At 59.4% G+C, this 11,057-nt stretch overlaps 1 protein-coding gene across 7 annotated transcripts in view; it reads right to left on the bottom strand.

Moving 5' to 3' along the window:
- Positions 1-991: 991 nt before the first annotated feature.
- The window catches only part of LOC135983048 (kinesin-like protein KIF21B), a 50,870-nt gene continuing 40,804 nt past the window's right edge, over positions 992-11,057 (bottom strand). For 3 of the 7 annotated variants that reach the window (XR_010600534.1, XM_065592367.1, XM_065592365.1), the window contains 4 exons: positions 7,304-7,419; positions 6,068-6,238; positions 4,363-4,552; positions 992-2,992 (listed from right to left, as the gene is read on the bottom strand). Coding sequence is in view for 6 of the 7 variants with exons in the window: in XM_065592367.1 (XP_065448439.1) it covers positions 4,469-4,552; positions 6,068-6,238 (255 nt within the window). In the remaining variant the exon portion in view is untranslated. Of the gene's footprint in view, positions 2,993-4,362; positions 4,553-6,067; positions 6,239-7,303; positions 7,420-9,496; positions 10,478-11,057 lie in introns of those variants that run through there. The other 4 variants (XM_065592364.1, XM_065592369.1, XM_065592366.1 and 1 more) reach the window with 3 other exon arrangements.

Here is an 11,057-nt window from a genome sequence, read left to right as displayed (position 1 = left end):
GAACGCTTAAGAGCATGACAAGACACGTAGGCGTCCTGGTCATCCACTGCGCCCTGCCCTATCTCCAGCCGTCTCGACTTCTGTCCTGCCACTGGATACAGATAGGAACTGGGAAGAGAGAGTGAGGCTGATGTCGCACAACTCTCCCTCACTTTAATCCAATTCACACGCAAGTCTCGACATAATATCATATCATATTACATCATATCAAGTCCTGTGGCGATGGGCGAGCGACGAAGCAGCAGGTGTGGATACACTGGGAGCTGTAGCTGCGGACCTGGCATAGGCGGCTCAGGCATAATGGTCGTTCCTCACTGACCGAAGCAGCAGTGGAGCTCGGCATCTTCTTGAGCGACTGAGCAGCCCTATTCAGGATTGCACTGCTCACCTCCGTAGAACGAGGAGGGGTCTAGAAAAGGTGCCTTAAACATTGCCTGCTTCACCTTACCCTGGCCAGCATACCGCGGCTGGCGGGGATCCCACAAAAGCGGTCGTATAAAAACAAAACTTAGAGTGACACCGATCACTATTGGCACATGGAATGTGCACACGTTACTGGACAACATCACAACAGATAGACCGGAGAGAAGAACAGCACTTGTCGCTAGAGAGCTCACACGCTACAACATTGACATTGCAGCCCTTAGCGAAACTCGCCTGGCTAATGAAGGACAGCTGTCCGAGTCAGGCTGTGGCTATACATTCATTCACACAGGCAGTAATACCTCTGAGGCGAGGCGTATTGCTGAGGCTGAAAAAAAGCGTGAGCTGCGCAAGTCCAGAGCTGCTTGTACATCATCGACAGTGCCATTACATGTCTGCCCGACATGTGACAGGACGTTCCAGGCCCGAATCGGACTGATCAGTCATCTTCAGACGTACAGAGCCCGGTCATCGAAAGAATGAGTGGTTGAGGTCTTCATCGATAACGATGGACGAACATCACTCACATGCAATTCCCCCACCCTGTACATAGCAACCCTCTGTTTCATTTTGATGTTTTTTGATGTACTTTAATGCTTTTATTCATTTTATTGATTAAATAATTGTAATTACAGTAATACATCGAGGTATAAAAGATCTACAATCTTCTCCTGTACACAGAACACAGACCGCTCCAATGGATCCCACAACCCATACAGCGAGAAAGCCGTAGGAAGCGTTAACATCTCCAAAACCATATCCGGGCAGGAAAATGCACCTGCTGTTTGCAACACTTCTATAGTATAGACACAGGGTGAGGGCTAGACAAAGTGACCACGGTTAGTCCTGCTCCATCTCTACTGTCTGGGTTTCCATCTACAGCTGTTCACACTGGAAATGCAGGACAGAGGTAAGGTTAGCCCATCACCAAAAGAACCTTAATGTAAAGCAGTGCTCCTGCCAGTGCCTGGTGGGGATCATGCAGACAGACTACACCCCAGGCTGCGCATTGTCCCAGCGTAAAGCAGGGCTGTAGTGGAAGGTGGAGGAGCCCCTGGACGAACAGGGTGAGGCATGGGACAATTCAGCTAAGAGTTGCAGGACTGGGCACCAGAAGAATCGCCAGGTGGAACTTTGGGGTATGGCAGGGAGGAGTGGAACGAGCCCCGCTCTGGGTCAGTCCCAGTGCCAATAGCCCACTGCCTTTGAAGAGGCCACCAATGAAGGCCATTTGTCCTACTCCCCTGGGTCCCACAACCCAGCTCTGGCCAGAGAGAAACTTTGCCTTGGAATCTTAAAGCAAGTGACTTTGTTTCTAGGCCTGAAGGGGGTGGTGGGATGGGAGACGCTGTCAGCTCAGAGAAAAAACTGACCCTTGTGCTCTTTGGGGGATCGTACCTGAAATGGGGGTCAGCGGGAGGTGGAAGGGCTGAGTGTAAAGGACCAGGAAGGAAACAGGGTCCTGGGAGAGAGTCAGTGCTGGGACACCCCGTTGCTCATGAGACTCCACCTTCTGAGTAGTGCGGCCCCCGGTCTGTAACCCTTATGCTGGGGAGCGCTGCCAAGCAAAGTCTCCCGCTGCAGGCCCACGGCCCTGCCCAACATAAGGGCTGCAGAACAGGGCCCTCAGAAGAGGGGTTACTACTGTGTCCTGAGGAGCATAAGGGATGGGACCTGTCGGAACCACAGGCTTCCCCCAAGGCTTTGGGGGCTAAAGGAGTCGGCTTCTGAAGTGGACACTGTGCCCTGTCACCAGTGATTAGTGGGAACCGGGCTAGCACTCTGGCTCTACGGTGCTAACAGCTAATTGGGGGCCTGAAAGGGGTGAGCCGTGGGGTGCTAGACCTTAGTCAGCCCTGCCCCTGCAGCACACATGGTAGCAGATGGGACAGAGTGAGTCCCAGCTCCAGGAGGGTACCGCAGCCAGTGCTGCGAACGGGGCTCCATGCACCCTGCTGGTGCTAGGCTGGGGTCGGCAGCACACAAGCCCTCTCCGTATTTCGGTACCAGCCGGCAGATCCCAGCTCTGCTGAACCACAAAGTGTGGAGAGGGGCCTGCAGCCGCTTGCAGAAGGAATGAGACCCCAGGCACCCAGGAGGTGCAGAGGCCAGCAGCAGGATGCAGGTGGCAGGATCCCTCTCGCACATCCAGGATCTGGGGCTGCTGAACGGGCTGCGGGACAGACTGGAATGATCCCGTTGAGTCTCTCAGCTTGGGGTCCTCCCCGTGGCTGGCAAGGCCATGTCCCGAAGCACTGCCTGGCCACGCCCTGGTCAGCAGAAAGCCCTGTGCATCATGGAAACCCAGCGTGGGGCTGGACGGGAACGACACCCCCTAGCCATGGAAGCGGGCAGTTCACAAAGCCCCAGCTGAGACGCCGTCACCCCAGAGTCCTGGAAACTGGAGCACACACAGGCCAGGCCGCTCCCAGTTCTTCACAGCCAGGGAGAGGGGCTGGGGCCTGGGCCCGCCAGGGAGCCTGACCGTCGCCTTGGCTCCGGCCTTTCCAGTGCCTAGGTCGGGCCGTTCAGCAATCTTCTCTGGCTCCAGAGCTTCACTGTCAGGTCGCTGGGAAGGAAGAGAGAGAGGAAGTGAGGCCGGGGGCTGCCCCCGCCCTAGCTGGGAGAAGCAGCACAGCGAGTACAATCAGCTACGGGCCACGCCCTGCCCCCAACTCCCCCGCCCCCAAATGCATCACGCTGCAGCCCAGGAGAGCAAGGCCGCTGTGCCCCAGGCGGGCGGGCACCAGCGCAAGGAGGGAGCAGATGCGCCCAGCTGCCCGCCAGCGGGATAATCCCCCAGAGCACCAGTAACAGGGCACTCTGCCAGAGCGCAGGCTCAGCCAGTGGCACCTCACTGGCAGTGGCCAGTGATGCAATGGGGGGTGGGGATGGGGCGGGGATCCCCCCAGGAGTGGCCCAGGAGGAGCAGTAGTTAGATGGGCAAACCCCATGCAGCCCCGAGCTGGCCGCTGGATCCAATCACCTGGGGGAGTGGGAGGTGGGGGGCAAGAGGACAGTCTCCTCTTGCAAAGAGCTCTACATGGGGGGAAAATCCAAAACAATCTCATACTGTTAAGAAGCAGCTGAGACCAGAGCGGAGAGAGAAGAGACAGAGAAAGAAAAGGAGAGAGAGCCGGAGCGGGGGTGAGAGCCAGAGAGAGCAGGAGGAGGGTCAAGGCAGGCTAGTGCCACGCCCCTTTATGGCAAGGACGCGGTGAGGAAGGCAGGGGGTGAGCCCAGGCGCGTAAGTCCATAGCTTTACCCGGCAGTCACTGCGGCACAGAGAGAAACAGGGGGGGGGGGGGGGGGAAGAGAAAGGAAAGGAGAAAAGGGACATGGTCGGAAAAGAGGAGATCAGAGACGGTGCCAGAGACATTGTGAGCCCGGGGACCCCCTCTGGGGGCCAGGGCTGTGCACAGGGGCCGGGGAGCGGAAGGAGGGGGCGGTGGTGCTCTCACTGGAGATGCACAAGGGGCCCTTGAGGAGGAGCTGGTGCCCGGTTGGCAGGAAGTCCTTTCTCTGTGCTGAGGGTGGCAGGGCCAGCAGCACCAGGTCTGGCTAGTCCCGGCACCTCGAAGGAGCTGGCAAGAGCATCCCACAAGCATGGCGGGGCAGGGCAGGACCAGCGCTTGGCATAACTGGATGGGGCAGAAGAGCCTCACTGTGGGGCGACCTAACAATGGCTGAGAGATGGAGGAGACGAGAGGCTAGATGGGGAGGGGTTGGGGGCCCTGCAGCCGACTGCTGCCCCACACCTGCAGCCCGGCTCCGGCGCTGTTCCCATCCCTCGCTCCCAGTGCCATTCCAGGCCCTGCCACATGGGGGGAGCAACAGTGGGTTTGGAGAGCTCCTGCAGCTCTGCTGCACTGGGGTGAGTTGGGGGTCAGACCTCCCTCCACCATGCCGCAGGGGCCTAGCCCAGCCCACCACCCTCACCTGGAAGCAGTGAATATGTGCTTGGAATTGGTGCAGATGGCATTGATGGGGCTGTCGTGGCCCTTGATCTCCCCAACGGGCGAGAAGTTCTCCATGTTCCAGACCTTCACCACGCCCCCGCGGCAGGCGCTCGGCAGCCGGGGACGAAGGCCAGGGCGCAGACCCAGTCCTTGTGCGCCTTTGGGATTTCCTGGCAGGCACAGAGACAGGGCAGAGCCAGTGAGCGCCCACGATCCACGCTGCCAGCCGGGGCCATCAAGACCCAAACTGCCCCCTGAGCTCCAGGGCAGGGTCAGGCCAGCAGCCAGAGCCAGATGCTGGGTTTGCAGCTGGCTGCTGGCTCTGTAATGGGCTGAGACAAACCCCCCACATCTGTACCGTGGCTGAGAGCTGGAATTTTTAAGCTCCGCTCGATTTCTCATCAAGCAGCAGCCGAGGATTTGAATTCAAGACAAGGGGACTCTGGTGAGCTACAGAAGCAGCTCAGCAGAAGAGAAGAGGGCTCCGCCCCAGGAGACAATTGCTCATTGGGATTGACCAGGGGATCTCCAAGCTCCGATCAATCCAAGCCGTTCTGGCAACCTGGATACGAGACGCACAAGATGGGGGAGAGAATCTCTTTGATTGGACCAATTTCTGTGTGTGGGGGGGGGAAGGGACAAGTCTGCAAACTCAGCTCTTCTTCCAGGGTGGGGCTTGAAAGCTTGTCCCTTCCACCTACAGGAGTTGGTCCAATAAAAGAGATTCCCCCTCACCCCCCATCTCTCTAATTATTTGTCTGCCATCAATCCTCAGCGCTCCAGTGGGAAGAAAAATGAGCATTAGCCTCATTTCACAGGGGAGAGACTGTGGGAGAGGGTCACACAGCCACAAATGGTGACTAGCTCTGGGCAGGTCCATTTTGGGGGACACCCCGACCACCCCATTTTCAGAGGGGCGGAGCCCCCACCGCTCCCCTTGACTCCCACAGTGCCCAGCTCCTCTGAACAACCCAGCCCCGGGCGGGCACATGGTAGGTTCTCCAAAACAGACACCCCCCCCACCAAAAAAAAAAAAAAAAAAAATCAATGGAGGCCTCTGAAATGTTAGCCAAGTCTCATGGCAGAGCCAGACCTCCTGCCTCCCAGCACCGGCCTGCACGCCCCCTTCGGCTGCTGCTCTATCCCAGACCCACCGGAGGCCGTCCCCGCACTGCTGCGCGCCACCACTGACCTGGAGAGCCAGGCACCGCGGCCTGTGGGGCCCGGAGACCAGACAGCCACACTCACCGGGGTCAGAAATAGGGACAACGCCGAGCGCTATCTACCCCCAGACCAACCTGTCCCCCTTCCCCATAGGCCACTGAGCCCTTTAACCGCAGCAGGTGGGGCCCAGCCCTATAGAACTGGCTACCGTGCATTGCCCACGGCTGCAAACTGCCTTCGGGACCCACCCTGCCAGCCACTGTCGTTTGCAACCCCCGGGGCTCTTCCATTGCCTGGAGGCCCCATGTGCAACGTAGGGATGGGGTCCCTGTGTCTGCTCTCTGATCCTCTGCCCCCAGCATGGCGGGAGCACGCTCCAGACTGGACAGTGACTCTCCAGCAGGTTCTAAGTCCTCGCTCCAGACCCTGGCACTGGCCCTCGAAACGGCACGCTGCGGGTCTAGCCCATCTCTCTGCCCCCCGCCCAGCAGTAGGGCCTTCCTGCTCGTCCCCCTCCGTACCTGGAGGAGCTCCTGCTGCTGCAGGTCCCACTTCTTGATCCCGTTGTCCCCGGAGCCGCTGAAGAGCACGTCGCCCTGGATGGCCAGATACTCGATGCCGTCGTAGTGCGGGGGCTCGAAGTTATGGGTGGGGCCGACGTTCCCCACCACGCTGTCCGCAATCTCAAACATCTGCAAGGCAACAGCCCGGAGGGCAGCTGCTGTGAACCCCGGTGGCAAAGGAGACCAGTCGCTCTCAGGTCATTAGGCCAGCAACAGCCCTTTCAGCAAGGCAGGGGGATGGTGAGAGCGTCCGACCACACAGCTACCACTGGGATGCTGAGCCACGGCCCAGTGAAATGAGACAGGGATGGATTGGCAGCGGCAGGGTTCTGCCTGCTTACGCCACGCTGGGATCCTTGGGCAGAGGCCATGTGGGGACACGATGGCTCAGCACTAGGGCTGAGATAGAGGTCGCGGGTTCGAACCTCGCCCGGCTCAGCTGGGACTGGAAATCTCCACCTCCTCCAATGGTTTAGTGGCCAACATGCGGACGCAGCTCAGCGTCCGGCTGGCAGGGGGCCACGTTGCAAAGACAAAATAGCCTCCTTGGCAGCAGGTTCAGCAGAGGCCACAGAGGGCAGGAGGAGGTGGGTTCCACCTTCCACACGTGAGGCGTCAGGAGCAAGCGGGGGGTGCGAGGGAAGGCCTGGGCCGGGCACCTGGAATTCTGGTCTCCACGGCTGCCGAGCTGCCCAGCACTTTGAGACATGGCAGCTCCTCCAGCATTTCCCGGATCTGGGTTCCAGGACGCTCTTAGGGGCAGTGCACAGACCCTGCTCCACGTGACCCACAGACACACCTGGCAGGTGTGGGGACAGGAACGCTGGCCAGCTGCAGAGCCACCAGGTCCTTCAGGCCACGAGCGCTGGGGGGCTCATGGCATTTCTCAGACCCTGGTGGCATTTGCAAATGTGCTCAGTACTGGCCTCCCTCTGCGCCCGTTGAGATCAACAGAACGGCTCCTTCCCGCCCCCCATGGGAGCAGAGTTAGGCCGACGCTGGGCGCTCTGGACAACCCCACCCAGCATGTCCCCTCCTCGCCAGACCTTTGGTGGGCAGCGAGCCCCTGTAGCTGGCACCTACGGGAGAGCGGCTATGCATGGGGGTGGGGAGGGCTGGCACAAGCAGCGGTTCCTGGGCTCAAAGGCCCCTTGTGCTGCCTGTGAGCGGGAGGGAGGGAGGGTCCCAGGGTACCTTGACGTAGTGATCCTTGGAGCCGGTGACGACCAGGTCATGGTTGCTCGCAGTCTGGTTCAGTGAGACACATCACAGGCCCGATGTGGCCGGTCAGCTTCCCGATAGGCTGCAACCTACAAGCAGGAGCCCGGGGCGTCAGGGTCTGGGGTGCGCTCAGCAGGAGGCGCTCGTTCCTGCAGGCCCTTCGCTGGCCCAGTCTCCAAGGCTCCCAGCAGGGACCCTCCCAGCCCCAGGCCCCTCTCCACCATCCCAAGCAGAAGTGGGGACCTCGGGCTCTGGGGGCAGGTCACACCCCGTTGGTGCTAAGGGCTCAGAGACTCGTGCAGACCCTGCCTTGGCTTGGGGCAGGGGCTTGGAAAGGAAACGGGCTTCACCCCCTGGCCATCTCGCTGCTGGCACAGATGAGCTACCCCCCTCCCCCCATGAGAGCTGTGGGTGGCCCCTGTGCCCCATCCAGGCAAGATCCCGAAGCCAACAGAGTCCAGGCTGCTGCATGGCACACGCTGCCCCATCCCCTGTGGGGTCAGAGACTAGCAGGGACAGGCTGGCTCCAGACCGAACCCCCAGAACCTCCAGGCTTGAACAAACTGGGGCCCTGCTCCAGCCGTGCTGTGTGGGGCATAAGGGCACCACCCCGTGGCCAGCCGGGGGGAAGCGCCCTCTCTCCATCTGACCCACTCCGGTTTTGCAATGAGCTTCACCCTGCTTTGGCAGATGGGGAAGGGATTTTTAACAGGTCACAATCGAATCAATGGCAGAGCTGGGAACGGAGCCCAGGAGTTCTCAATCCCCCAAGAACAGGGAGAGAACCCAGGAATCCTGGCTCCCTGGCCAGGAGACAATCCTGTCTCAAACCAGTTCTAGGCTTTGCCCCAGCAACAGTCAATGGGGCTGTGAGCAGAGTTCAGAGGGAGGTTCTAGAGCGCTGAGCACATGAGAATCGACACCCCTGAGGAAAGAGCCCAGGTGGAAGAGCCCATCATGGAGAGGGTTGATAGCCCCAAAGCAGCTTCCCAGCCAGGATCTCTAAGCACCTCCCCTCCTCCCAGCAGGGTTGGATTACAGGTGGGGACACTGAGGCAAAGGGAGGGGAAAGGGCTAGCCCAAGGTCACACGGCACATTTGTGGCATGGTTGGAATGGATTTTTTGAGGGGCGCTGAGCACCCACTACTCCAGCTGATGGTGCTCAGGGTGTCAGAGTCAGGCCCACGGTGTCTCAAATAGGCACCCAAAGGCCAGTGGGGAGATGCTCCTCTGCCAACCTGGCCCTTTTGATGTGCAGGGAATGGGGGAAGGAGAGTTGTCCTGGCACAGACACTGCCTTGGGCTAGTGTAATTGGTTCTACGTGGCTCGTGTTGCAAACCCAGGCATGCTGGGGGCAGAGCCAGGGCCTTAGCTCACCCCATTAGGGGAACTCTGGGTTGTGGCATAGCTGGCAAGCAGCCCTTTGGGAGGTTGCAGTGAGTTAGAGCAACCCCAAGGCTGCTCTAATATATCTGGGAGGCTGCACAGGCCCCAGCAGCAGCCACAGGATCCTCGGTGCCAAGAGGCTGCACCCCAGGTGTTTACTCTTTGCAGATGGGGAAACTGAGGCACAAGACAGGGATAACAATCCCGACCAGCCTCGCCATGGGTGCTGGGAGGCTGAAGCCACGTTTGTCAAGTGCTTGGAGATGTCTGAACTGAAGGTGCGAGAGAAGACCAAAAAAAAAAAAAAAAAAAAAAAAGCATCATAGCCTGGACCCTCCAAGCAACCACCGGCTCCAACAGCTGGCCTGCCCTGCCTCTTGCAGCTAGGCCAGACACAGCGCGAGATATCATCACTACCCGCCCTGCCCTCGAGGCACAATAGAGCATGCAGCTGCCCCCATTCAGTGAAAGCACCGTACGCTATCCGCTTAAACCCCCAGCACTGCATTTCAAGACGATGGCTCAGACCTTAAGGCACTGGAGACCAGAGGCAGAAAGGGACTTCCACAGCCGGACACGGCATGCCAGGGCCATGCAGGGAAGCAGAGAGAAGGAAAGAGGGACACACAGCGAGCAAGAGCAGCACCAGGACAGAGTCCCAATAGATTTAGCAAAGAAGCAAGGCCCAGAGTTTGGCCAGCACGGATTCAGCATGCAGGGCAGGGGGAGGGAAATGTGAGAAGCAGGAGAGTTCTAATCAATAGAAAGTTGTATGTACCTCAGCACCTCCGAGACAGAGGAATCACTGTCGTCAGACCTAGGGACAGAAAATTAGCAGGATTACGGGAGAAAAAATCCCGGATGAGAGAGGCAGCAGCGGAGTCAGAGAGTGGAGTGTTGTTATTGCATCCAAGCTAGCGGGGTAGAGAGGGAGGAGCGGACACAGAAAACCAGAGAGGAAAGGGGCAGAGGAGCAGGAAGGGACACGTGGCTCGGACACAAGATCTTTCAGGCTGGACTGGAGTCATTCAGCCAGAAGGGACTGTTCTTCTTCGAGTGCTTGCTCATATCGATTCCAATTAGGTGTGCGCGCGCCGCGTGCACGATCGTCGGAGAATTTTCTACCCTAGCAACATCGGCGGGTCGGCTGTGGAGCCCCCTAGAGTGGCGCCTTCATGGCGCTGGATATATACCCCAGCCGACCCGGCGCCCCCTCAGTTCCTTCTTACCGCCCCTGACGGTCGTTGGAACTGTGGAGCGCGGCATAGCTGTTCTCCACTCTCCCTAGCTTATTCCGTTTGTAGATAGTTGTAGCTATAGTTGTAGTTGTTATATAGTTAGATAGTTGTTCAGTTTACTATTAATAGTTGTTATATAGTTAAAGGGGATTAAGGGGGTTGTTCTTTCCCCCTTTTTCCCCCGGCGCGTAGCCGGGCTCATGCCCAAGGCTCCCGGCTTTAAGCAGTGCGCGTCCTGCGCTAAGCCTATGCCCACAAGTGACCCGCACGACTCGTGTCTGAGGTGCCTGGGAGAGTCCCATCAAACAGATAAGTGCAAGATCTGTAAGGCCTTCAGACCGAGAACCAAAAAGGAGCGGGACTTTCGGCTTCGACAACTCCTCATGGAGGCGGCACTTAGCCCAGACGCTCCATCGGCGCGTCAAGCCCCAGCGCCAAGCGCCTCGGTGCGCAGTGCCCTGGCGGCACAGACTGCCCCGGCACCGCGAGTGGCGTCGGACAAGCCTCCGCGGCACCGGACCCCTTCGGCACCGCACCCGCCGCAAGTGCCTCAGCGCCGTTCGTTATCGCTGGGACATAAGAAATCCCGTAAGGCGCAGGAGACTGCCGTCCTGAAGACGCCGCCCCCCCCCCCCGGTGCCGGGGGTAGAGCCGCGTCCACCGGCGGAGCACCAAAAGCAGGTGCCTCCGGCACCGTCGACTCCGGCTCCGAGGCCGTTGAGTCCGGTGCAGACGGGATCACCACCACGACCAGCGGTGGTACCGTGCCTCCCGTCGACCCCAGAGACCTTTGCGACGGCGAGAGACTTGATTGCCCTCACGGACCCGGCACCGCCCCAACCACCGGCACCGTTGGCACCGTTGGCCCCTCATCCGGTGCAATCCAGGGGGAAACCTGCCTTGATGCGCCCACCATCTCAAGGGCTGGAACCACGGCACCGATCCAGGTCCCGAAGCAGGTCCCCACGCCGCTCGCAGTCCCGGCGCCGAATATCACCTCGGCACCGGTCGTACTCGCGGCTAAGATCGTCGCCGCACCGTTCTACGTCCCGGCACCGTTATGATCGTCGGTACCGTTCGACATCAAGACGTAGTTCCCGG

Source organism: Chrysemys picta, chromosome 4 (genome assembly GCF_011386835.1).
Source record: "Chrysemys picta bellii isolate R12L10 chromosome 4, ASM1138683v2, whole genome shotgun sequence".
NCBI lineage: Eukaryota > Metazoa > Chordata > Testudines > Emydidae > Chrysemys > Chrysemys picta.
Note: the sequence above shows the minus strand (reverse complement) of the source record. Positions and strands in the feature narration are given on the sequence as shown.